At 41.6% G+C, this 24,476-nt stretch overlaps 1 protein-coding gene across 7 annotated transcripts in view; it reads right to left on the bottom strand.

Annotated features, from left to right (window-relative positions):
- Positions 1 to 24,476, bottom strand: part of rbms3 (RNA binding motif, single stranded interacting protein) — a 314,380-nt gene that overhangs the window by 25,336 nt on the left and 264,568 nt on the right. For 5 of the 7 annotated variants that reach the window (XM_051955312.1, XM_022198395.2, XM_051955308.1 and 2 more), the window contains 3 exons: positions 20,557 to 20,600; positions 15,526 to 15,622; positions 11,436 to 11,486 (listed from right to left, as the gene is read on the bottom strand). In XM_051955312.1, coding sequence (XP_051811272.1) covers positions 11,436 to 11,486; positions 15,526 to 15,622; positions 20,557 to 20,600 — 192 coding nt within the window. The remainder of the gene's footprint in view (positions 1 to 11,435; positions 11,487 to 15,525; positions 15,623 to 20,556; positions 20,601 to 24,476) is intronic. The other 2 variants (XM_051955307.1, XM_051955311.1) reach the window with 1 other exon arrangement.

Genomic DNA, 24,476 nt, shown 5'->3' with positions numbered 1-24,476 from the left:
AATTAAGCAAAAAAAAAAATCCCCAAAATTTCTGAAAATTTGCAAAAGCCTTCAGGAAGAAAATTTCAATAATTCCTTAAAAGTTTCCCTTAAAATATTTATTTTAAAAAAATCTTCCAAAAATTAGTAAAAATATCTGAAGTAATTGCACATATATATCAGTAAAACTTCTAGTATTGTCTTAAGAACACTGACAAAAAAATCAACCAAAATCCAGAATTTTTCATCAATGTTCTAAAGAACATTTTTGACATTTCTTTGTTTCCACCAAAAATGTTCAAAAACTTCCCAAAATGTTGAAAATGTGGACATCAAAAGTTTCACTGTCAAACTATTTTTTCCCCCACATTTTCAAACTTTAAAATGGGTCAATTTGACCTGCAGGGTTAACTGATCACCTGGCCATCCTGATAGTGGGCAGATAGCACCAAGAAAGGCAGACAAACAGTAACTATATCCTACAATTCCACCTAAACCTGCAACAGCTTGCAATGTTAAACATGTTGCTGGTCATGTGCATTTGCATCCTCCTCCAATTTCAGTGGGGTACGTTTACATTTTTCTGTGCAAATGTTTGCACTGCAGTCTAGTTGGGAGTAAGTGTTGTTTGATGGTATTTCTCTTATCTCAGTCGGATATTTGTGTGCTTTTTAACATGAGCTAGCTTTATTGCGTTGCTCTCTGTGGTGCACATTCATGAGTGGCGATGGAAGGAGCTCTGAAAGGCGTTAGTGGGTTTCTTTCCATTGTACGCTTTCAAAATCAAGTTTATTCTAGCTTTAGCATTCTGGTCCTATGTAGAAAAAATGTAGTAAGATGAACATTAAATCTGGACTGTGTGAAAGTTGTATTTTTATGAAACAAAAGTCTTTTGGAGGACAGTCTGTGTGGGGTTGTTGTTTTGCGAGCACAAAAACAGCATCAACTCCAGACAATGATTTCACTGATAGCTGTCTTCAAAATGGACTTGAAGTGTATTATTTGGAGCGCAAAATAAAATCATGAAAAGCTTTGATGGGAGAAAGCGTTGTGGTTTTTACTGCTCGTCCTCTGCAGAACCTCCCAATAAAAATCCAGTAAAGATCAGTATCATAGCATCGGATTCTTATGACATGGAACCTGATCAGTATCAGAACTAAAACACCCAATCACAACAGCCCTGCAGCTAGGCATTTTGCTCATCTCTATCACTGCTGCAGGTTATGATATCCAACATTATTGCCTATCTACACTGTTGCTTCAACCTGGTGTTGATATATCGCTACCTCCAGGCGACGCCTTCACTCTGAGTGAAAACAGCTTGAGGCCACGAAGAGAAGTTCACACACTGATTCTCACCTTGAAGGGTCTTGATGTTTCACTGTTTGCAAGTACACATCTGGTTACTGATAGCATCATAGCGCACTGTCCAAACAGCGCGCACAAAATCACTACCAGCCTGGTAAGAAGCAAGCACAAAGACCGGAAAGTTTGAAACACCGAATGTGCCCCCTGTCAGGTGAAATGTGAAAGTTGCGGAGGAAAAGACAGAAGAGAGACACATTAAAAGCCTCAAGAATGTCAAACAATGGCTGAGGCTGTATTCCTGAGCCGTCCGCTGAACAAAGCATCGCTTGTGCCGTTTACATGAAAGAGGACCTGCGCTTGACTCAACACATTCCTCGCTGTATTTGACAGTTGGCTTTCTCCACGTGAGGCTCTGTGGTTTGGATACCGACGCTGGTGTGTGCGCATGCTAGCGTGCTTTGTGTTGGTGTAAATGAGACGTGAGACGCTGCAGGACTCTCCATGCTGCGGGGTTTGAGTAATTTTGCTAAAGCCTCGGTACTGCGTAGATATTTCTTCATCCTCGACAACACACAGAGAATAAGACCGGTTCAGTCAGTCTAGCTTGGTCTGGAAATCCTGGTGTTACAGAACATCTGCTGATGATTGAGTGGTAACTATATACAGTTGAGAAATCCTGGGACCCCTAATACCACCGGTCTGCCCACCTAAAGGCTACTCTCTGCAGGTAATGAAACTGTATCCACAGGAACCACAAAAAAACTCACATTATTCGTTATGAAATTCAGTAAAATGAACTTGGGTAGAACTTCTGTACTCCTTCATCATCTGAATGTGTGTGCATGTACTCTTATTTTTCTTGTTTGTGCTATATTAAGGTTTACAATAGCACCCATAAGTCTCCCTTCACCTTCCTCGGTTGTGGCCACATTTCCGAGATCCCCTCGGGCGCCTTTCTATGCGAGTAAGCCCAGAAAAGGGAGCCAGCAATCCAGGTCTTTGACTAATCCCCAGCATGAATCCTTCCTTGGGGCAAACAGACTACCGGGTTGCCCACTATTAGCAGCACAGTCTGTCTACGAGGAGCATAGACTGAGCCGGGAACTGCTCATCTCATCTGGCAAAGACATAGCAGCACATAATGAGAAACTGCAAAGACTGAAGCCTCACAAGCTGACAGCGATGCCGGTAGTGGCTCATCTTGGTCTCTGCCATCATGTGGAGATTTCAAAAACGGTTTTGAAAATCTTAATTGCAAACATAAGAAAGACCAACAAGGGAAAGCGACATGCTACTGTGAAACGTAAGCAGCTAAAAGGCCACAAAAATGCACGTTAACTGATGAACATGTGGCGCCTGGTACAGATGAGGGATTTGTAATGCACCACGAGCAATGTGTAACCACGTTTGTCTGCTGTATATCTATTCGTCCTCCACAATAAAATGAAAATAAGCGGGATTACAGATCGGCCTCCTTCCACTTTGTGATTTATTTGTCTGTCTAAAATGTGCAATATTACAAATTCAATTAAAAAGATGTGTTTATGCAAATGTTTTTGTTTTCAAAATGACAGCAGGTGAGATGTGAGGTGCTGTAGGTTAAACGTAAAAGCCAATTTTAAGAGTAGAGCCCATTACTGCTGCTCCAAATCAATAATAATATAATAATCTCAACAGTATTAGAACCGTTTCAGACTATAAAATGCTTGAATTTACTATAAAAAAAAAAGAAGCTGGTAACTTCATTGAAGAAGACATGCTATTTGGATGGATTTGTAGTGTGTGTGTGTCCATATGTGTGTATGAGAGGATAACGCTGCCAGATGAAGCATGTAACAGTATTTGTCATGTCTTCGTGGGAGGTCCATTCCTCTCCACGGTCAGACTGTGCTCGTTTATCAGCCGTTCTCTGACTGCCTTTTGCAGACAAACGGATCATTTCACTCACAAGGATCTCTCCAGAATATTTACCGATTTACCAAAAGCAAGAAGAAGAAAAAAAAAAGATTAGAAATCCAATTAAAAAACACAGCCAGCTAATAAAGCCTGCCCACCAAAGCATATCAGCTTTTGTCTCAAAATGTATTTTTTCGCTACTGTCGCAAAATTTGTCGAGGTAATACCCAAAAGCTTCTGGTGAAAATGCAGCAGCTCAATCTCCCTGTCAGTCACCCCGTGGCTCTGCAACAGTATCTGTCTTATATGTATGAAACTTTAACCCTGAACAGACGATTTTTTGCTTCTTTTTTTTTTAATGCTGGCACCGGCAGAGTCGCTGCAGTTGTGCTCTGAAAGGGCAGTGGAGACGAGAGAGAAAGAAAGAGAAGCAGCAGGGATGGAGGGAGACCAAAGAGAAAGGAGAGGGAGATGTATAGAAAGAAGTAGAGAAGGTCGGAAAGATGGAGAGAGGAGAGAGAGAGCGGCGAGAGCAACTCAAGGACGACTGTAGCCCCGTCTCAAATTCTGCCTCGCCAGTCAAATCCATGAGACCAACATAATGTTCCCCCGCTGAATCCACGGAGCGTTTTTAATGTCAAGCGGGGAGATGGGTATCACACAGTGCACTGATTCACCCCTATCCGATGAGGGCAGATAGTTATGGTTCAGTTCTAAGAGGCCCAGCGAGCATCTATTCAAAGCCTGTGCCAGGGAGAACTGGCTGGGGTGCAACGGAGAGGAATTCAATAATTCACCTCCAGTATGTAAGGGCCAATGCACTCCGGAAAATGCACACTTGAAGCACATACAGTTCAGAGTGAGGAAAAGAAAAAAAGAATACAAGGAGGACGGATAAGTCATGGGGAAAGACAGCAATGCTGCGCATGGCTGGCACTGCAGTTACTCCAACACTCTTTGGCAGTGTGAAGTGAATCTGAGAGTCTGTGTGCGTGATTGATGGTCTGTACATAAGTGAGATTTACCATTGTATGGGCTGGGTTTCTGCACTCAAACAATGTGTGTGTTTAGGCGACTGTGCGTCTGCGTGTGAGCTGCACAGATGTATTTGTCATTTGGGGCCTTTAGTTCTTCAGTTGTCTGCGTGTCTACAAGGCGCCGGCCAACTTCTGTAGCTTTGACCGAGGGGGAGAGAAAAAGGCGAGTAGTCGTACTGCTCTGACATCCCACGCCTAACTGCCAGACAGAGCACACATCTGAGACGAGGCATGAGGGAGAAGAGAGAGGGGAGACAAATGATAAACAGAGGGAGAGAGACAGAGGAACAACGCCTGGAAGAACAGGCTGCAGCCTCATTTAGCTGTCCGCTTTAAAAAAACAACAACACTGTCACTTTACATCACATTCCACGCTGACTGCATCTTGCCCATTAATTGAGGATAAACAAATTTTGAAAACTTGCTCTCCACTCACTGTCTCTTCTTCACGGCTAACACGGTGCAGCTCCTCTGTGGGATGAAGTCCAGTTTCGTATGGATAGACTTGTCAAACTTAATCTAGCCCGATACAAACAAACACCTTTTGCCGAAGCAGTGCATGCTGCAATGCTCTCTGTTCGCCGTGCAATGAGCCAACTGTCTGTTTGCTTTACTGCCATTCAATACATCATCTGCTATCTCCAACAAATTACTGTTTAACACCTTTAAAGTTTACAGAGAAAGTGGAAGGAATAAATTCGGAGAAACTAATCAAAACAAGTTAGCAAATCGATACGCTAACAAAGTATCAGCTGCAGCTAATTACCCAGGTTTTTAACAATACGCAACCCACAAGCGAGCTAAAGCACAACAACAAGCTCATCATTTCTTCATCCCAGAGGACAGTGGCCACCCAATCTATCGTGACCCACTAGTCCTGAACCATAGTGGACAATTTTAGAGGATGTGTGTTTGGTTAAGGTGCAAGCAAACAGCACAGATGACTTCAAATTAGCATAAAAATCCCTAGCTTCCACTGAAATATCAAAACAAGCAGATTAGTTTTAGTATATGCAATCCCATAAAAGACAGCCTCTACTGGAGGATTTAGCAGTTTTAGGACATACCTATTTTGTCTGTTACTCTTACACAATGTCAAGTTATACAACAGGTGGATTCAAAAAGATGTCAGAATATAATCAGTTTTGCACAAACATTGTAATTGGATCAAATACAATGTACCTACATGACAAATGGATTGTTGTTTTAAAGACAAAAGCAGATGATTTAAGCTTAGGAGCATCTGCAAAGCTATTTTAATTGCTGCCGTCTAGTTATTGTTCATCTGTGGTTGGTGAACTGCATTTGAACGTCTTTAAATTATTGGTGGGCAAACTGTGCACTGGAAAAAAAAAGCCCCTCTCAAAACAAGAAAAGAAAAACTTATTTCAAAGAAAGTTTTCCTTGAAATAAGTGAAAAAAATCTGCCAATAGAACAAGTGAAAAATGTCTTGGTAAGGTTTCTTGAAATAAGATGTGATATTTAGAATACTGAGATCTTAGAATTAGCTGGGAAAACTTATTTTAAGTTAATATTTAAGTTAAATTTTACCAGGATTGTCAAGCTTAGGTGTCTTACCCCTCCTGTTGTCCTCATTTACGGCACCAAAAAATATTGGTGCCTTGTCTGAAAAAAATCCAAAAAGTCAGCAAAAAATTTTCCCCAAATTTTTTAAAAAATTGTAAAATCTTCAGGAAGAAAATTTGCTAAAAGTTTCCCTTAAAAGTTTTATTTAAAAAGAAAATTTAGCAAGAAAAAAAACAAAATCGCTGGATTTTGGTTGATTTTTTTCTGAATGTTCTTAAAGAAACATTTTTTTGAACATTTCTTTTTTTCCCACCAAAAAATGTTCAAAACTTTGCCATAAATCTTTGAAAATTGTGAAAGTTTTCACTGTCAAAATATGCTTTTTTCCACATTTTTAAACTTTAAAATGGGTCAATCTGACCCCCAGGACGACAGGAGGGTTAAAACAAGATAATTTCAAGATTCTTTGAATTTACAAGATATTTAAGATGCGTTGTCTTAAAACAGGTCCCTCCATGTTGCTGAAATGTCACTTGTTAAGTGAATTTATCTTAAATCAAGTGGGATGAGACATTTTGACTAAAAATAAGACAAATAGACTTGGTAAGATTTAAAGTTTTGCAGTGTGGGGCTCCAATGTGTGAACTCTTTGTAGTGAATTGTGATGATTCTCAGTGCACTGAAAGTTAAAATCTGTTGATCTAAGTTATGCTGACTTTTGTGGGTGTAGATAATTGCGGCTGACCACTGCTTAAGCTGAACCAATAAGAGAAAGATGAAAAAATTAGTTAGGACTGGGTGATGAAGCTGAAAATTCCACCATTAAAAAAAGGTTTCATGTCAGTGACAGTTTTTATTGACCCGTTGTTAATAAATGTTTTTGCTTGAATCTAGCCATTATCAGAGGATGCAGGTAATAATTTCATCATTATCGCATTAATAAAAAAATACAGAAATAACCTCAAACCCCAGGCCCCTCGGACCGCATTGCCCATGTGAGGTGGTGGTAGAAACAGAGCCATGGGCGTTTTTAGACCCATCCTTCGAGGGCAACTGCCAATCTAGCCAGAAATTCAGGCTTGTTGGGCAGAAATAGGGGTGATGAGATACTCAGGCAGCCCCAGATTAGCACACCTAGACCTGCACAGAAGCCCCAGTGAGAGTGCTGGAGAGTGAAGGGCCTCCATTATACGATTAGCTGTAATGAGCAAGAGACAGAGCATACCTGGGATTTGTTGATGCAACTGAAATTATGTGATGTGTTTTAATGGCGGTTTGCATTTGACACATTTAAGTTAAGCTTTCGGACATTCTATCGCTTGTGATTGTTACTGTTTAATCTGCCAGGGCTATTATTTACTAGGGAACAATGGCAAGTTGTCCTCATCAAATTAGACAGAAAACAGCAAAATTAGCATTGTAGCTCAGATGGTGCCATTTAGTATATTTAGTGGACTCACCAAGCTGCTTGTAGAAACTTCTACTGGCAAAGTTATTGAAATTTAACCTACATTACTCCAGTTATAATATGCAGGTAACCAAGTAGCCAATCTGTGAATCTATTTCAACTGCTAGGCTTCTTAGTTCTTTCTCTTGTGGGCTCTTTCTATATGTTTTGCAGTGTAGCTACAGTGTTGCGCTCCTCATCAGCGCTGTAGACAGTCTGACTGGCTAGCTGTGACCTCTTCCCCTTCCATGCTTGGCCGCCTCCGTATTGCGTCGACACCAAGAGCGTGATTGCACAACGCTCCATTGGTTTGACATGCAACACGAGGAGGGAGCCGCCAAATTGCAGCACAATCAATTGGTTTTTAATGCCTTGAGTAGCCCCCAAGCATTTGAGGCTAGGACGCTTGGCTAATTTGATGTGATTCACTGAGCTGATGGCAGACTGTGAGTGTGTGTAAAGGGTGGTCTGCCGTGTATAGCTGGTAGTCGATATGACATAAAGGGAGACAGTCTGGTTGCAGTGATCCACTGACGGCTGTGACAGCTGGGGTTAGCACCTAGCAGCCGTTTGGTGACAGAAAGAGCCTCTGGAACACAATGGGGACGGGGCCATGGGGACGGGGACGGCCACATGGCTACGGCTGGCATGAAGACGTGATGAGATGTACGCCACAGTACAATGTGGCTGCTGGTTAGTGGCTGGTGCCAAGGGCTCCACGAGGCCTCATGACATATGGCCGGAAGATGGATTGCCGTCGGGCATTGCGCGGGCTGGTAGGGAATAACCAGTATGGACCACACATATGGTAATACATAACACATACTGTGCATACAAACATGTATTAGTCAAACATGAGGAGTTATACAAACATAAATGGTGAGGCTGTGCATATTCTCTCTCCATGATGACGGATAAACCATAACAACACAGAGAAGATGCCAGAAGATGAAGAAAATGGTATGTATGTTCAAATAAACACATTAGTGGAGCCTGCATGCACGCACATATGCAGATATACAGACGTAAATGTGTGCAAACATGAACTTTGCGGACGCAGGCAGACATGCTGAGCAGTTGGGCTATTAGAGGCCTCTGTCGCTGCTGTCATTCACCTTGTAATGCTGCCCATCCCCCGACATCTTCACTCTCACAACAGGCAAACACGGCGGCCAGAACAGGCAGACTGTTAGCAGGCTAGCTTTAATCCAGTGTGAAACAAGTGTCACCAGGAAAGTGTGCACGTGACTGAGAAGGTAGTAAAGTACAGGAGGTAGGAGGGAAAGTTAAGATGCTCTGACAGGAGGCAGGAAGTCGAACGTCTGAAAGGCAAACTGAGTGCTGTGGGGGGCAGATGCAGCTGGGTGTGGTTTGTGTGTGTGTGTGCCTGGCTGGTGGCCTGCTGCGACCAGATTACATGTTCACTGTCCCACAGCGGGAGTGGAAGTGAGATGGGTAGGACTGAGTGGTAAATGGCCTCAGCGGGGAGCCACGCGGCTGGTTGAGCACTGCGCCAGCGAGCGACTGCTGGACCATCAGCTGCCGGGTCCGGTGTTTCGCAATTTGTTCAGTCGCAGGGACGCACAAGCAGTTGTCCTCTTGACTGAATCTAATAATCCCATTGACACTTGTACGGATTGCTTTAAGCAAACATCATTTTTCGTGTAAATAACAGCAACAGCAGAAAAAAAATGAGCTAATTTTATTTGCTGCGTTCCTATTAGCAGTTACACTGAGTGATAATTTGCCTCTTTGAGTAACTCTGCCCACATTTTACTTTTTATTTCTGAGGAAATACAACTAATTAATGTAATAAATTGATGACATAATTAGTGCATACTGGTGAAGAACAACCTAGAAGCTGCACATCTCTATTATTTCAGTGCTTTTAAGTTGATATTCAGGCTCTATCCTGCGTTGCTGCACCACATATCTTAACTGTATTACACTCTGATACTTCCAAAACACCTTAGGTCATAAATCCTAATTGTAAGGTGCTACCTATTCACCCATATACATATTCATTTGCTCATAAGTACACAGCAGTAAAATCTGATATTAAAGCATGATTTAAATTATGCGCCTGCATGATACATTAGAGGTAAAAAAAATAACTCAAACTACCCTGAGGGCGGTGATTTCTTTCCAAAGAGAAAATAACTCACTGCATCAATAAAATTACAACCAAAGAGCAATATGTACACTCTTAAGGTGCTCTTTACCATGATGCACCTCTCATCACAAATATTCTATACACTGCTGGAGTGTATAAATACTCCAGAGCAGTCTGTATCACAGTCCACTAAAGCAGTAGGAGCAGAAGCAGTTAGAAAATGTATTCATATGCAATGAAGGGAAGCTGTTTTATACTTGTATGTTGTTGTCCTTCAATGTTACCCCGTCTCATTCTGTGAATAAAGTGAGAGCAATGAAGAACAAAATACACTGAAAATGCTTCGGGGCCACAAAAAGCCTCAAGCAAACACTAAAGCCTCTGGCAGAATGACTTAAAACCTCTACGCAACAAAATGAGAGCATTTATGTTGCTAGGATGAATTAAAAGAAGATAATCTGAAAACTAGTTACTAAACCACCTTTTAGTGGAAGTGAATTTTTTTAAGCAACACTACAGTTAGGCTGCACAGAATACGAATCTGAGGCTGAATATAAAAGGCCAAGCTTCTTCTAATGTCCAACAGTAACAGCATCTTCCTAAGCGTCCATTTAATTTGTTTACATGTCCATCTTCTATCTGCTCTATGCAAACACAGCCTGGAGTTCAGCCGACAAGTCCCCACATTTTTGCAACGTGACTGTTGGTCATAGCTGAGTCACTGCTGGCTTTTCAGTCACATCGAGGAAAAAGAATTAAAAAAATTATATATGTATTTCTGGCCTTTTTTGCATCTTTATTTGACAGTCATAGTGAGAGGAAGACAGGCAGGTGGGGAGAATAATGAGGGAGTGACCTGCAGCAAAATGCCATGGGCGGGAATCGAACCATTGACCGCTGCATGCAGACTACAGCCCCACTTTATTGATCGCCTGCTCAGCCTGTTTCGCTACTCAGGCGTCCAACTACAAGCTTTTTAACAGAATCTGGTCATGCAAATTATTTGGGATTTTTTTTTTATTTTTTAAATGAGACAAGGAAAAATAAAGTGACTCTGATGAAATATCCTGATTTGAAGATTAGATTTTAATAATTTTCCAGACGGAACAGCGTGTCGCAGATAAATACTTCACCTTTTGTTCAAAGCTATCATTTTTTTACAACTCCTGGCTCTCATACACAGCGTAATTTTGGCAATTTTGAAAAGATTACCTGCTTTAGAAACCCTTCACTCAGTTTTGGAGTTCAGAGGGTTAATGTCTGCCTGATTTGTAATAAAAAAGGTGAATAATCCACAAAGTGACACCCAAGAAAACATAGCTTTCACACAAAGAATGGGAACAGGATTTTGCTAGTGACTAATACATTAAATAACTGATTTGCAACCTCTGTGACCAATAAAAACTGGATTTTGGACTCTCAGAAAACTAATGTTCTGAATGCCATGAGATCATCAGATGCCGTGTGACTACCTCACTGTTGCCGACTGTGTTGCTAGCGAGCGAAATCTAATTAATATTATTTTTCTGCCCCTGTCTGCTGCTCAGCCGGGTAACCCCGAGCAACAGTCTGCAGTTTGTCTTGTGCTGCGGTCTGGTGCATGATGCTGAATTGCTTCCTGGCACCAGCGACGCCAATAAAATCCCAACCCCCCCAAAAAAAGAAAACAAAAAAAAAAACAACTTCAAAATGTGTTTGTATATTTAGGAAAGATGGAAACTTGCGGTTATCAGAATTGCGCTTTATAAAACTCTGTATAGTAACTGCAGGATGGAGATGCTGTAATCATTTCGCCATAAGAAGTTGTTATGCAGCGTGGCCACGTGCGTGTTGGTTTAACATTTGACCTGCAGCGGAGGCAGAATGTGGTTTTTTTTCCAGACAGACTCTATTTTTCTGGTCAGTAATATTACGCTGAATATATAAAAATCTCCATGTTGTAAACTATTTTCAGCGTAAACGTAAAATAAGCCTTTTTTAACAAGTGCGCCCTAAAACCTTTCAACAACTCTCACGAAATGCTGTGCAGGAGGGAGAGGCTGGAGGCCAAATCATAGATTTAAACTAACTCTGGGCCCCGGTGGACAGTCAAGGACAGCTGCTGCAGGTGAATGGCAGAGTACTTACTGTAGGTTGCATAACATATTGTTGATGAGGCATCCATGACGTACTCTGGACCTGAGAAGAAACACATGAAATGTAAAACGATGGTGGCAATATAAATTTTCCTCAGTCTGACTCAGATCCAAGCGGTATCCCACATAAAGAACTAAACGCAGCTCAAATATTCACAATACGTTCAAATACCTCCTCAGTCGGGAGGTTTTAAAATGATCGCTCTGGTTTTTAATGCACCGAAAATGGCTGAACTTTACAGAGACTAAGTTATGCCAAAGAATTACTAAAAGAATTTGAAAGTCTGGAGGCAGCAAATCTCCCTCCTGCCTTCTCATTATTGCCAACAGTATGACTTCTGCATAGAGCCCATAAATTAGGCTCCTTCTCTATTATAATAATAATCATGCCCGACCCGATGCCGCCGAAAGAGAGGTCAAAAGTCTTCTGAGGACTGACAGAAGACCTACAAAATCCCAATAGCATTATTTTAATCTAAAGCGGTCGCTAGGACAGAAGACATCGAGCTATCACCAGAGGGAAAACATGCATATTTACAAACGTGGAGGAGAACGTTATAAAGAGATGCTGAAACAGTGACAGTGGCAATTACGAGGAAACTGGAGGAATGGACAAAGAACAAACAGAGCTTTTAGATGTGCTGGAGAGAGGAATTAGACAGCTTGTAGCAGACAAACACACAGACCGGCCGCTGATCCTGGTAAAATGATTAGATTAAACAAAGACAAACATGGAATAATCGGCTATAAGAGCAATCAATCCACTGAGCCAACCCAAATGCGTGATTTGGATCTGCACCTAAACAAGCCGGATATTCTATAACGTGACGCCAAGTCTGCTTGTTTATACATGGCAGTGTTTGTTCTCCTCAGCTGAACAGGACAGCAGACAGACACACAGAGGGCTTATCTTTAATCACTTATCTTCAGCGTTTTCTGACTGAGATACTGCATGACCATCATATGATTATTTAATAGAGAGAAAGGCTGTATTCTTGAGACTCTAGTCAGACTCAGTGATTTAAAAAAAGGGGACAAGAAAACTGTGAGAGAAATTCAGCAAAATCTCAATCCTCAATCCTCTGAAGGACAAAACTCTGACAGATTTGAAAAAGAGATATTAACTATAAAATAATCCCCAAACCATTTATCAGAGCCAGAAACTGTAAAAACAAAAACATTCATTGGATTTATTTTTAGCTTTCTGTCCTTCGGCAACATGTTTTATTTAAAAATTCACCAAAAATAAATCCTTTGCAGCGCCAAGATTTTGTAAAAACAAATAATTCTGAGCTCTCGGTACAATTGAGATGGAGCCAAATATGATGCGACAAAAACTCAGGGACTTTTTGATTGAACTGCAGGCTGTGTTTACACAGAGCAGGCAGGAGACGAGACGGAAACAAATTAAAAATGCTCCAAAATTGGTAGCACCACGTCTTTTCCAATTTCAGCAAAATGAATTATCTGGATAATAAATTTAACTTTTCGTGACACTTTAACTGCGTCACACTGCAGAGAAGACATTTTTGCGTTCTCTCTGCTTCTAGTCACAGCTGTGCTGTTTCCAAAGAGGTGCAGGACTTTAGCTTGCGGTGAAAAATGATTCCACAGTGAATCAAAATTCCCAGAAACCTCTTGGGGTTCAGAGGACTTAGACTCTAATGTGGGACAGTTTAAAGCTTCAGCAGCAACCAAAGAAAAGATCAAACATTTAAACAATCCCATAATGCAAAACACACCGGCGAGCTTCTACAGATGAACAGAATTATTTTGCTAAACGTGCCTTTTGTGTTACCTTTTTTCCCCTCTTCCTAAAAAGTTTATAAATCTCATTGTCGTGTCATTATCCAGCACTCTGATGTTTTTTTATCAGATTTTCAGCACACGAGAGCAGATGAATGACGCAATTTAACGGCGTCTCTGCACGCACCTGTTTTGTCTCTAGGATACGGCAGACATTCGTTGCATTACGTAACATCCTTGAGAAGACTTTTATTAAACCCATCTCACACAGTGTGATGTGCAACAAACTCGTAAGACTGTCGCTATCATGCAGTCTATTGGCAAAGCGAAGTTACAATATTAACAGTGTGAGGCATGAGGGGGACTGTACTTCCTCCAGGCTTGCTTGAGAAACGGCATCAAAAACTTTCAAGCCAAACACCAGAATAATAGAAATGAGGCAGAAAGCCACAGGCAGATCAGCTATCAGTAACGTAAGAAAGTGCAGCACGAAGCACAAAGAGAACTGAATGCTTATGAGGACTCGACTTCCCTCAAAGGATCCAAAAGAATCCGCTCTGATAAAGTGTTTCTTTATTTTAACTTGCATATATCACACATTAGGTTCAGTGGAAGCGAATGATAAAATGTACTCGACTTAAGAAGCTCCCAACCTCTGGCTGAACTTCACAGCTTGTGTTACAGTTTAAGCCAATAAGCCAAAAAGCCGGTCAGTCAGTCGTTCAGCTGTGCAGTCAGCCAGTTGGCCACTCGTCCGCACTAGTCACACGTAACGCCGAACAGTCAGCCAGTTAGCTAGTTAGCGAGCCAGTCGCACTTCCAACCAGCCATCCAGCCACATATTTAGTCAGCCAGCGAGCCAGTGTGCGGAGTCGGTGATGTAAACCAGGCCACGGCTGGCTGGCGGCACCAGCTCAAATCTTGGTAGTGATCTGGCCCGGGCTGGCTCCTCTCATGTGGATCATCAAAGCTGTTTTTCCAGGAAACAAAGCCAATCATCATTCAAGCCCGCTGGAGCCAGGCTTTAAAAGAATGCCAGAACACTGCTGTTGGTATGGGTCATTTGCAGATTTGATAAATCAATCCTATCAAAACTGCAGCTCACAAAATACCAGCTCAACATAAACATAAAAGACGGAATGGCATGCAGTCATTTCTATGCACCTTGAGATTTTCATTACAAAAGCAATCCTTTCCATCATGAAAGGAAGTGATTTCCTTTTGTCTGGCATATATGGCTGCCTGGCTTGTCTTCTCTCTTTCTTTTTGCTGTGTCTCTTTGTACTTGAGCGGAAGATGAAGGACTCACCTTCCCGCCGTGACTGGCTGAAGGGCAATATTACAGGAAGCGGCGGCAGAGCTGCCCGATATTGAAACTGTGAGGATTAATATTCCTCAAAAGCCTGGCCATTGTTTTTGATAAATCAATTTGGGAAGCCTTCCGAGAGGGGATTAGAGACGCGCCCTGGCCCACTTTTCTCCCCCCTGCCCCTCCACCGCAGGTACTGGACCAGAGTTTTAATCAAGCGTGCCTCAAAGACGGGCACAGCAACCTTCAGCAACACCCCTCCTCTGCCCACCCACCCGAGCCATCGCCATCAACGCCACCTGAACCATCCTTCCTCCTCTCCCTGGTTGTCTTTCTCTCCATCTGTCTCGTCTATTTTCCCACCTATCCTTCATCTCCTTTCTCTTACCCGCCATCCTCGCCTCTGCGTCTCTGCATACCAAGCACGGCCGATGTTAAACGACAGTGTGGGAGCGAGAGGCCACAGTGTCGCTGCCTCTTGATGTTTAGACTCCACAAAGGCTGTTGCGTGAAATGTGCAGTGACAGAAAATGGTTAACGCTCCCGACATATCACAGAACCAATTTTTACGTTCCTGTTCTGTTCTGTTGCATTACTGCACAGATCAGAGCCGTGAGGAATGTGGAAATTCACTCTGGAAAAGGAAGGGAATTGTGTTGAAGTTGGTAAAAATAAAATAAAACGAAAAAAAAGAATTTGCAGCTGAGAGAGCACAAAAGAGGTCAGGAAACTGGGAGGGAGGAAACTGTTAGTTTTTCCTCGACACTTTCATTTTTTGATGGCCGAGTTTCTTTTTTCTACCCTGTCAGCCTTTTTTAAAATCCCTCCTTTTTTGTTGCTTGTTTTCTGATGCCTGTTGTGTTTGCCGCCTACGAAACAGATGTCATCCAGCACAGCTGGAGCAGCCAAGAGACAACGAGAGAAGAAGAGAGAACCTCATGCTGTTCTGCAGCCCACCCTCTCTCTTCCATCCCCCCTGTTACACACACACAGCAATCTACCCATAATGCAATGCATTATGGCCCACCTGATATGTGGAAACGGGGGAAGCAGCGATGAAGGGCGTGATGGAGGTCTGTGCGATCATGCGGTTGGTGGCGATGCTATAAGGCGAGGAGTAGAACCTGAGGAGGGAGAGAAGAGGGGAAGGGAGGAGAGACAAAAGTGGAAAAGTCAAAAACAGGATTGAAGAACAGAGAGCAGAGATGACACAGCACAGAGCATCATATAAATATGCAGAGTTAACAGACAGATACACAAATGTAGAGCGCAGTCCTGAAGTCTGAGAACACTAATGGAGATGCTTGGATTTTGCCTTCAATTTGAATTTAAAATTGAATTTTTCTTTACAAATGTTAACGTCAACTGAACAATTCCAGGAAAAATATATAATCTTTGAAAAATGCATATGAATTTCATAATATTTGAATATTTGTTTTGCTTTATGAACACATGAACTCCATATGTTTGTTCAAAACCCACGATCTTTCAGCATGATCTGACAATGACTCCAGCAGTGCACCTTAATAAATCTCAGTAAGGTTGAAGTCAGGCGACTGTGGGGGAAAGTGCACGACATTCAGCACTCCTTTGTCCTCTGGGAAAGCTTTGAGGTGTGTTTGGGCTCATTATTCTGCTGCAGCACAAATCCTTCTGCACAGAGATGCAAACCAGAGGGTAGAACACGTCTCTGAAGAATGAAGTGCTACTTCTCCTCGGTCAGTGTGCAGTCGATTTAGTGCAGGTGTCAGACTACAGAGCTCCAAACACCCAGAGACGTTCTCTGTGGGTTTGGCAGTCTGCGGTATGATTCCCTCTCCTCACACACACACTTCTTTTACTGCCAAATGTCTAAACTGGGTCCATCAGTAAACAGAACCTTTTCCCACATCATCCATAGTAAAATGCTGGTATGTGTCAGCCCACTCCAAACGTGGACAACATTGTTTTCTCGTCTCGAGAAGTGGTTTAGTGGCAGCTGCTCATCTTCTGTTACAGTGTATCAGTTTTTATTTCACTGTAACTTTTCCGATTAGAGTCTTGTATTCTCCATTTAGCAGAATCTGTATCTGTAACTAAGTTGCTCTTCGGCCTCTCACTAAGATACTGTGGCTACTTTTGGTCTTTTCTTTATCATGCTATGGACACAACTTATCCAGTTTCCAGAATACAATGATCTGACACTGAGAAACCCCCTCTTTGCTCAGAAGAACAATCTGACTTCTGACACTTTCACTTAGCTCTGATAGAATGTTTCCCACTGTCACAGTAATGCTTAGTGAGCAATGTTCTGCTGAAAATTTGATGCACATGTTCATAACAGATGAGCATGAAGACGAGTGGAAAAAAATCCACCTCAGTGTCATCTGCCTCAGCGGAAGAGATACCAAAGAGATCAGAGACACCAGAGATATCACAAATGCGCTCAAATTTGATAGCGGAACTACAAACAGTGCAGAAGCTTTCATTTTCATTTTACATGACAAAACTTGTGTTGCTTAAGTTTTTCAAATCTTCAAACTTTTTCATTGTTTTTCAATTTTACATGAAAATATGAAAGATTTTCAAGGTGATCTCAGACTTTTGGACACACCTGTATACACACAAACAAACAAAAAAATCCTTGTGTGCAGGAAATAAAACCCAGCTGCAAACTAAGCACACACACACACACACGCACACACACACACACACACACACACACACACACACACACACACACACACACACACACACACACACACACACACACACACACACACACACAAAACACTGTGGAATTATGCTTTATCTTGTTCTAAAAAACACCTCACCATATACTGTATTTCAAGTGGCACATTAAAGTTTTACGAAGCGTCTTAAAGCGTTGTGAACTGAAAAGCAACATGCCACCTTAAGCCTTGTCATCATATACAGTAGGAGGTTCTGTATTTTTTTTCCCCACACATAGATTTTAGTATTTCGGCTACACTGTGCTGTGCTGGCTGCTGACTTAAGTAACATGCTTGCAGGCTGAGCTCGGGGGAAACTCAATGCATTTCAAGCAGCCGTGGTTTGACTTAAGCTGTGGAGAAGGGAGGTGGTCGGCCACGCTGCTTTATCTCATTGTTGGAGGTTTAGAGCAACCGAATGTCACTGATACCAGCTGAAAGGTTGAGTGAAACGTCATGCAGTCTCCGCCACCTGAGCTGACTGAGGTTACGAGACGAGTTATGTAACTACGCTTGATGTCATTGCATTCAATTTCAACATTCAGTACTGACGCCATGTGTTGTTTCTTGCATCCATCATGCTCTGTTCGGTGTCCTGAAGACCCCTGATCCACATTAACAGCTGGGTCAATGTCCAACTGAGGGACTTTTGAAGTCCATATCTTGCATACTTTTTTATTAAAATTCAAAAAAAATAATGTTTTTATGTTCATTATGATCATGTCTTTACAAATTCCATCATTATTTTTTTATGGAAACAATCACTTATTAACTAAAAAATGACATGAAAAATAACAACCACCTTCTAATGAGCTAAACAATAGTAAAATGAGATGATTCAAAATTGTTTTGATTGTGTTCTTTTTATTAAGTTGAGATAATCATGACAGATATTTATTTTTGGTAATATATATAATTTTAGATAGAAAACAACAAATTGTATTAGTGTCTGAGAAATCTCTTTCCACTAAGTTACCCATCACAAAAACACCTCTCAAGGAAGTGTGTTAATTCCAGATCACATGACCTGCTCCACATGATGTCATTTCCTCCTGAAGAAAAGACTGGAAGACTCAGACTTTCTGAGTTATTTAATGTAAAGTAGTCAACAGGTTTACTACAATATCTTTATAAATAACCTCTCAATTTCAATTTTACTGAGTTTTATATGTAATATTTAGAAGAATCTTTGTGTAAAAATGCCATGTGGTGTTTGGTTATAGTTGGCCATGTTCATTTTAGGTCCAAAAACAGCAAAAATATCAACTATGATACAAAAAGTCCTGCAATCATTTATTGACCCAGCTCAAAAACACTGTTGGGCATCAATTTGCACTGTCATTTACTGCATATTGTTCATAATCGAGTCAAACTGAGCACATTTGAGAGTAAAATGATTCTGTAGGATAAAATACTGTAGATTTCTTGTCATTTTTTGCATACAAATCAACCCTCTGAACCCCAAACATTCTCAGCAAAATTTTGCTCAATGTGGGCTCATTTTTAGTGCAAAAAATAATCCTGCATCTCCATGGAAACAGCACAACAATGACGAGAAGTAGAAAGAATTTAAAAACGTCTTCTGTGCAACATGACAATGTTATCGTGCCGTAAATCATGAAAAAAAAAATCTAAGTTCAATTAAAAAACAAAGTTTACAAAAATTGAAAAAAAAAATTATTACCGTTTAGAACATTTTTCCAAGGGACCAGATGTGTTACCGACACTGAAGCGAAAAGGAGACTCGACATGCATGAGATCTTTCACTACTTCCATTTTTAGTTTGCCGTCATACCTGCCTCCTGTATAAAAATGTTTGTTACGTCACCGCTGACTGAAGCCGAGTCACTAATGACGTCGTGGTTGTGCTGAGGACCAGAGGCTGTTTTTGTTTTTTACTGATTCTGGTTAGAGCAAGTATTTTATTTTGTAATAAATTAAAAAACAAGAAATAGTGGAATAAAGTGATTGACACATGATGCATTCAAGAAACACCAGAAAGTTGAAAATTGGAGATTTTTAAAAGTTTTTACAGTTTCAAGGATCTCAGAAATGGGAACCTAACAACCTCTAATAGATTTTGGAGTTCAGAAGGTTCGTGTTTTTACTCATGCATAGTCTACAAAACATGAAATATATCCGTATGTGGTGGAAAAACAGCACTTGATTGCTATTGTTCAGCAACTTTGTGAAACATGCATTCTCCATTTATGACAATGGGAAATGTTGCAGCATTGATCATTTTCTACATATGACGGCTGGGTTTTTCAATTTCTCTCAATAATATAATATTTAGGGACTCACTTTGTGCAGTGCTCTGAGATTACTTGGCTTTAACTGATTATGCAGGTAAATACAATAGTTGCAGTTATAAATAAAAACATTTTTTACATATACAATATTTGAGTCCAAACAATGTGGAATTAAATCCGAGGCTTGGATGCTTTAATATCACACAATGCTCTGTCTTTTCCGGTTTGGATTCCATCTTAATATAGACGGAAAAATGTTTCTCTTTTTTGATCTCCTATGGAATAATACGGTTAAATTTATTCAAATATTCATGCAAATGAGGAGATGTAAATTCAGTCCTACAACAGCATACATATACATGCATTAGATAAGGCTAATTTGCATCATAATTATGTTTTAAATTCACTAATCCAATTTGCACTTGAATGTTGATGTACCTGTAAGCGCAGTGTGAGAAATAAAAGGTGCCATTTCTTTTTTTTTACACTTTCATTTTCATCTTTAACTGCATTTGTACTCCGCAGGTTTGTTGTTTAACACGAGCATCTTTTGGGATTTTAATTTGGCAGATTTGCAGCAAAGCAAGCTTTGACACGTGTGTAAAAAGAGTGATGCTATTCATCCAGTTTTTTTTTTTTTTTCCAGACTGACTCAGAGTCTCTGGGGGATCGGCGGTTTAGGAAGTGGGAATGAGGAGCTTCCTGTGGATGACTGAGGCCAGAGGGAGATAGAGGGAGCCTCGGCGCTCTGCTTCCTGTTTCAGTACTTTGGGGGAAAATAAAACACGTTGCCGGGTCGTTTATTTCCACAGCACCATTAAGTCATGACATAAAGACACAAAACACACACACACACACATAGGAGGACCCAAACACTCGCACAAGCCCACTCAGCGCCTCTTTGCCGTTTCTCGCCCGACCCCACCAATGAAAACCGATAATTGTAGTCCACATAGATTTCCTTAATCAAACAGTAACAAAGTGCAGACACTACATTAATCTTTATGTATGACAGTGATATTGACTACGGTCCTATGAGCCAAGAGGTGAGTGTATTAGATGGTGCCAGGGATAGATTGACTATCAAGCTCTTACCCATTCTGCATTGCAGCAGGATCATATGTTAACGCCATGCCAGTCTGAAAGAGAAAAGCAGGAAAAAAAACAGGATTAAGCACAAATTAATACTTCCATTAAGTGAAATCAACCAAATAACATTGAAAAGAACACAGCAAAAGGAAATGCGACAACCAGGAAGACATGACAGATAACAAAGTCGCTCATTGAACAACTTTTTTTTCTTACATTGCATTTGTTTGGGACAATATTTGAGCTATTTGTGGTGAAAAAGACCATTTCACTGAATATTAGCATTGCTGATTGTATGTTTTGAACCAGCAGATTTTGTCATATTTTCAGAAGACATACAACATTTCAATGAAAGAACCACAATGCATGATTGTTTTATTTTTTTTGTGACAAAGATGCATGTTTTTCAATGATTCCATCACAGAAAATTCAGAGTTGTTGCAGGATATACATGTGCGTATACAAGTGTAGCAAAACTTTTGTTCTTCTTTAATTCCTGGCAAGAAAGAAGACAAATGCGATTCCAAAAATACTTCTTCTGTTAGGTCTTATTATCAGGCGCACACAGGACCAAGAACTGAGGACAAAATCAGAAATTCTGCACACTACCAGCCACTTGTGCTAACTTTATTACCATTCCAGTTGTTTGCCCCGAGCCGGTGCGTTACGCATGTCGCTGGCAGAGCTGTCGATGTTTTCCTGCACCAATGTCGCCAGGATAATTTGCTGTACTTTTATTGTACTTGGGGGAATAATGCGATTTGGACCCTGATTCTTTTTTGTTCAAAATAAATTAAATCAAATCTAAATCAACTCATTTCAAATTGGAAAAACTGACAAGTGACAAAGCCAAAGTGGGAGAAGGCTTAGTCAATAGGACAAAGTGAATTAGTATTGAAGACGACTCTTTTTTTCTATTTCAATCACGTACAATCATGTTTTTATGAATGAGAGGAAATGAAGAAATGCCCTTTGGAGAGAAAAGGAGTGAGCGGAAAACTGAGTTCCTTGTCTGCTGATGGTGTGTGTGTGTGTGTGTGTGCGCGTGTGTGCATGTGTGTGTGCGTGCATGAGGCCCTCTTAGAGTCCAGGAGAGAAACCTGTGCGCCGCAATCCTTCATCTGCATTCCTGAAGGTTCTCTCCCGGAGGAGAGCTAATCCGATTTCTTTTAACGGGAGGCTGCTGAGGATGGCAGATTTCATCAGCATACACACATGCACACACTACACACACACACACTACACACACACTCTTTTCTTGCCCTTCCTTTCCCTCACTTTGCTTACCCTCCCTCCTCCTCTCCTTCTTCAGAATCTTGTGTTCTCCTCTCTCTCCTTACCTTTCCTCCTCTCATCCCTCACTCTCCTCATCTCTTAATCTACCCCCCTCCCGTCCCTCTGTACCTCTTTTGCCCTTGTTCCTCCAGAGGGCTACCTGCACTGAGCTACAGTTAAGGGAACAGTGGATCAGAGGAGCAGGGGGATCAGTGAGCCTGGACCAAACCCTCGAGAGCGAGCAAAAACAGAGAATCTCCACCGAACGAACAAGCCGCTAGCTGCATGTGTGGACGTAGGTGCGTGCGGTTCAGCATTTGCACGACTGCTTCCAAAAGACCCTCTGCGACATTTTACGTAAAGCCGTGAAAGCCCGAAGAACATACTGTGGCATTAAATTATTTCCTACTTTGTGTATCTTCCTCCAGTGAATGTGAATGTTTCTGTGGTGAATCCATATGCGCAGAGGTCTCCGTTTATGCATTTACATACGCTCTCTTTACACAAAATGCGAGATCAAGAGGAGTCTCGCTGCATGCCTGTCAGCGTGTTTGTGTGCCCGAGTGTGTGTTCACAAGCATGCTAATAGCGGTGGCAGACATGGCCAGCTGTCTGGTGAGGCTGATAACTCCCCTAAGTGCTGCCCTTGGTTCCATGTGCTGATGAATTCCACAGCAGAGAAGCTCCTGACCGAGGACCCCGCATAGCCAGTGACTGATTACCGATGCAGCCGGCTTTTGGCTCTGTCACACTGAGGGGGGGGGGGAGGAAAAGACACAGGCAGACTGTGTATGTGTCTGAGCTTGATCCAAGACTGGGAGAAGAAAAAAAAACCCCTTGACTTTAATACTGTACAGAGCCTGTGAACAAAGCTTTGTCTTGATGGAAGCTGCCACAAACAGACCTGACTACCAAAGGTGGAAGAGCTATTTATATTCATTTGGCATGTTTTCTCAGCTAATGTAAAAAAAAATATACATACACAATGATTGAACAGACGTTTTACTGAAGGAGACTCTGAATTTTTAAGTGTAAAAATATTCTACTATAGCATAATGTGGCAGTGACAGCTATATCCAAATGTATGTAAAAGATGTGGAGCTCCTTTTTACACTCAAGCATTAATTCAAGTTCAGCAAGTTGTGAAGAATTATTTTGCATTAATATCTTTTCCGCTTTGCTGTTAGGTTTATAAAATGAATTTTGTCCTACTAATGTAGTCTTAGTGCAAATGTAAATGCATTTTATACGGCGATAAGGCAGCTTCCTCTACAGAAAGTGCGAGGATATGTGTGGAAATGCATAATTGGGTTTAGCACAGTTCGTAAAAAGGGTGAGGGCAGCCGACATTAGCGAGTGTGAGGACACCTGCTGTTCTGCTCTTATACAGGAAAAATCATACACAAGAGCTGCTGTCATCTCTGTGCCACACAAACACACAGGGACACACACTGACCCACGCCTTGTGTTTTCGCCTTCAGATTTGCTCTCTATTTTTTCTTCTGCCTTGTGACCACACACAAACACACACACACACACACACACGCACGGACATCTGTCAGGCTTTCACACAGAGTGGAAAGCCGGATGTTTTTTTCATCTACACTCATTCCCCTAGAGTAGGTGCTTGAAAAGTGTGACTTTGAAAGTTTTTTTTTGTGCGTGTAGGAGTGTGTGTTGCTGAAAGAGACTGAGGAAGTGAAAAGAGAGGGAGGGAAAGGACAGAAAAAGAAAGAGAGGAGAAAGAGAAAAGAAACGAGCACCCACGGCGCTGCTTGAATGTGTGCGTGGCGGAGGGAAAGAAGGAATAAAAAAAAAAACCAAAAACCCGCAGTGACTAATATGTTTGTCAGCATGAGACAGCGACAGACAGCACTTTCTAGACTCACACTTTGGGTAGTTTACAAGAAAATCTGTCTTATATTTCTCAATCCTCCACCAGCAGCCACCCTGCAGCACGCAACCCCTTGTAACTCCTGACTGATCATGCAATGTGTTCTCCTCTCTCGCTCTCTCCCTTAGTCTCAGTGAGTCACTTGCTCTTTCTCTCTCCATATGTTGCTCTGAGATCTGGGAAGACTTCAAACGCAGGAGAGGAAGAGACAGAGAGAGAGACAAAGTGGAAGAGACTGTGAGGAGGAGAGGGAGAGAGAGAGAGAGCACTTAAAGACAAGAGAGAGGAGGAAAGAGTGAAGGAAAGCAAAAGATACCAGCAGAGTGAGATATACTGACGAGAGAGAGAGAGAGAGAGAGAGAGAGGCGAGGGAGTAATGGATGGTGTGGGCTGCTGCTCCCCTTCATCTGCCTGCCACAGAGAGCGAGGTGAGGAATGGCCTCAGCTCTGATAAACAGACTAACATATGATGCCTATCTCCCATCTCCACTGCCCTCGGTTGATCAATGGGTGCAACACACACAAACACACACACGGGCCTTTGTATCGACTTTCTAAGCGTAAATTCATGCAGGAATCGTATCTGGAGGTGATCTGATCTGCACCGAGGCCAGATGTGTGCCAGGTGTGAACGCAATCTGTACAGATGAAGTGCAATCTTAAGAAATAAAGAAAAGAAAAAGGGTCACCTAACTCTGAGCCCACACAGCAATATCACTTTCCATGACCTGAACTCTACCTACTACGTTTTTATATT

Source organism: Acanthochromis polyacanthus, chromosome 11, assembly GCF_021347895.1.
Source record: "Acanthochromis polyacanthus isolate Apoly-LR-REF ecotype Palm Island chromosome 11, KAUST_Apoly_ChrSc, whole genome shotgun sequence".
In the NCBI taxonomy this organism is placed as follows: Eukaryota; Metazoa; Chordata; class Actinopteri; family Pomacentridae; genus Acanthochromis; species Acanthochromis polyacanthus.
The sequence above is the reverse complement of the archived record's forward strand: the minus strand, read 5'-3'. Positions and strand labels throughout refer to the sequence as shown.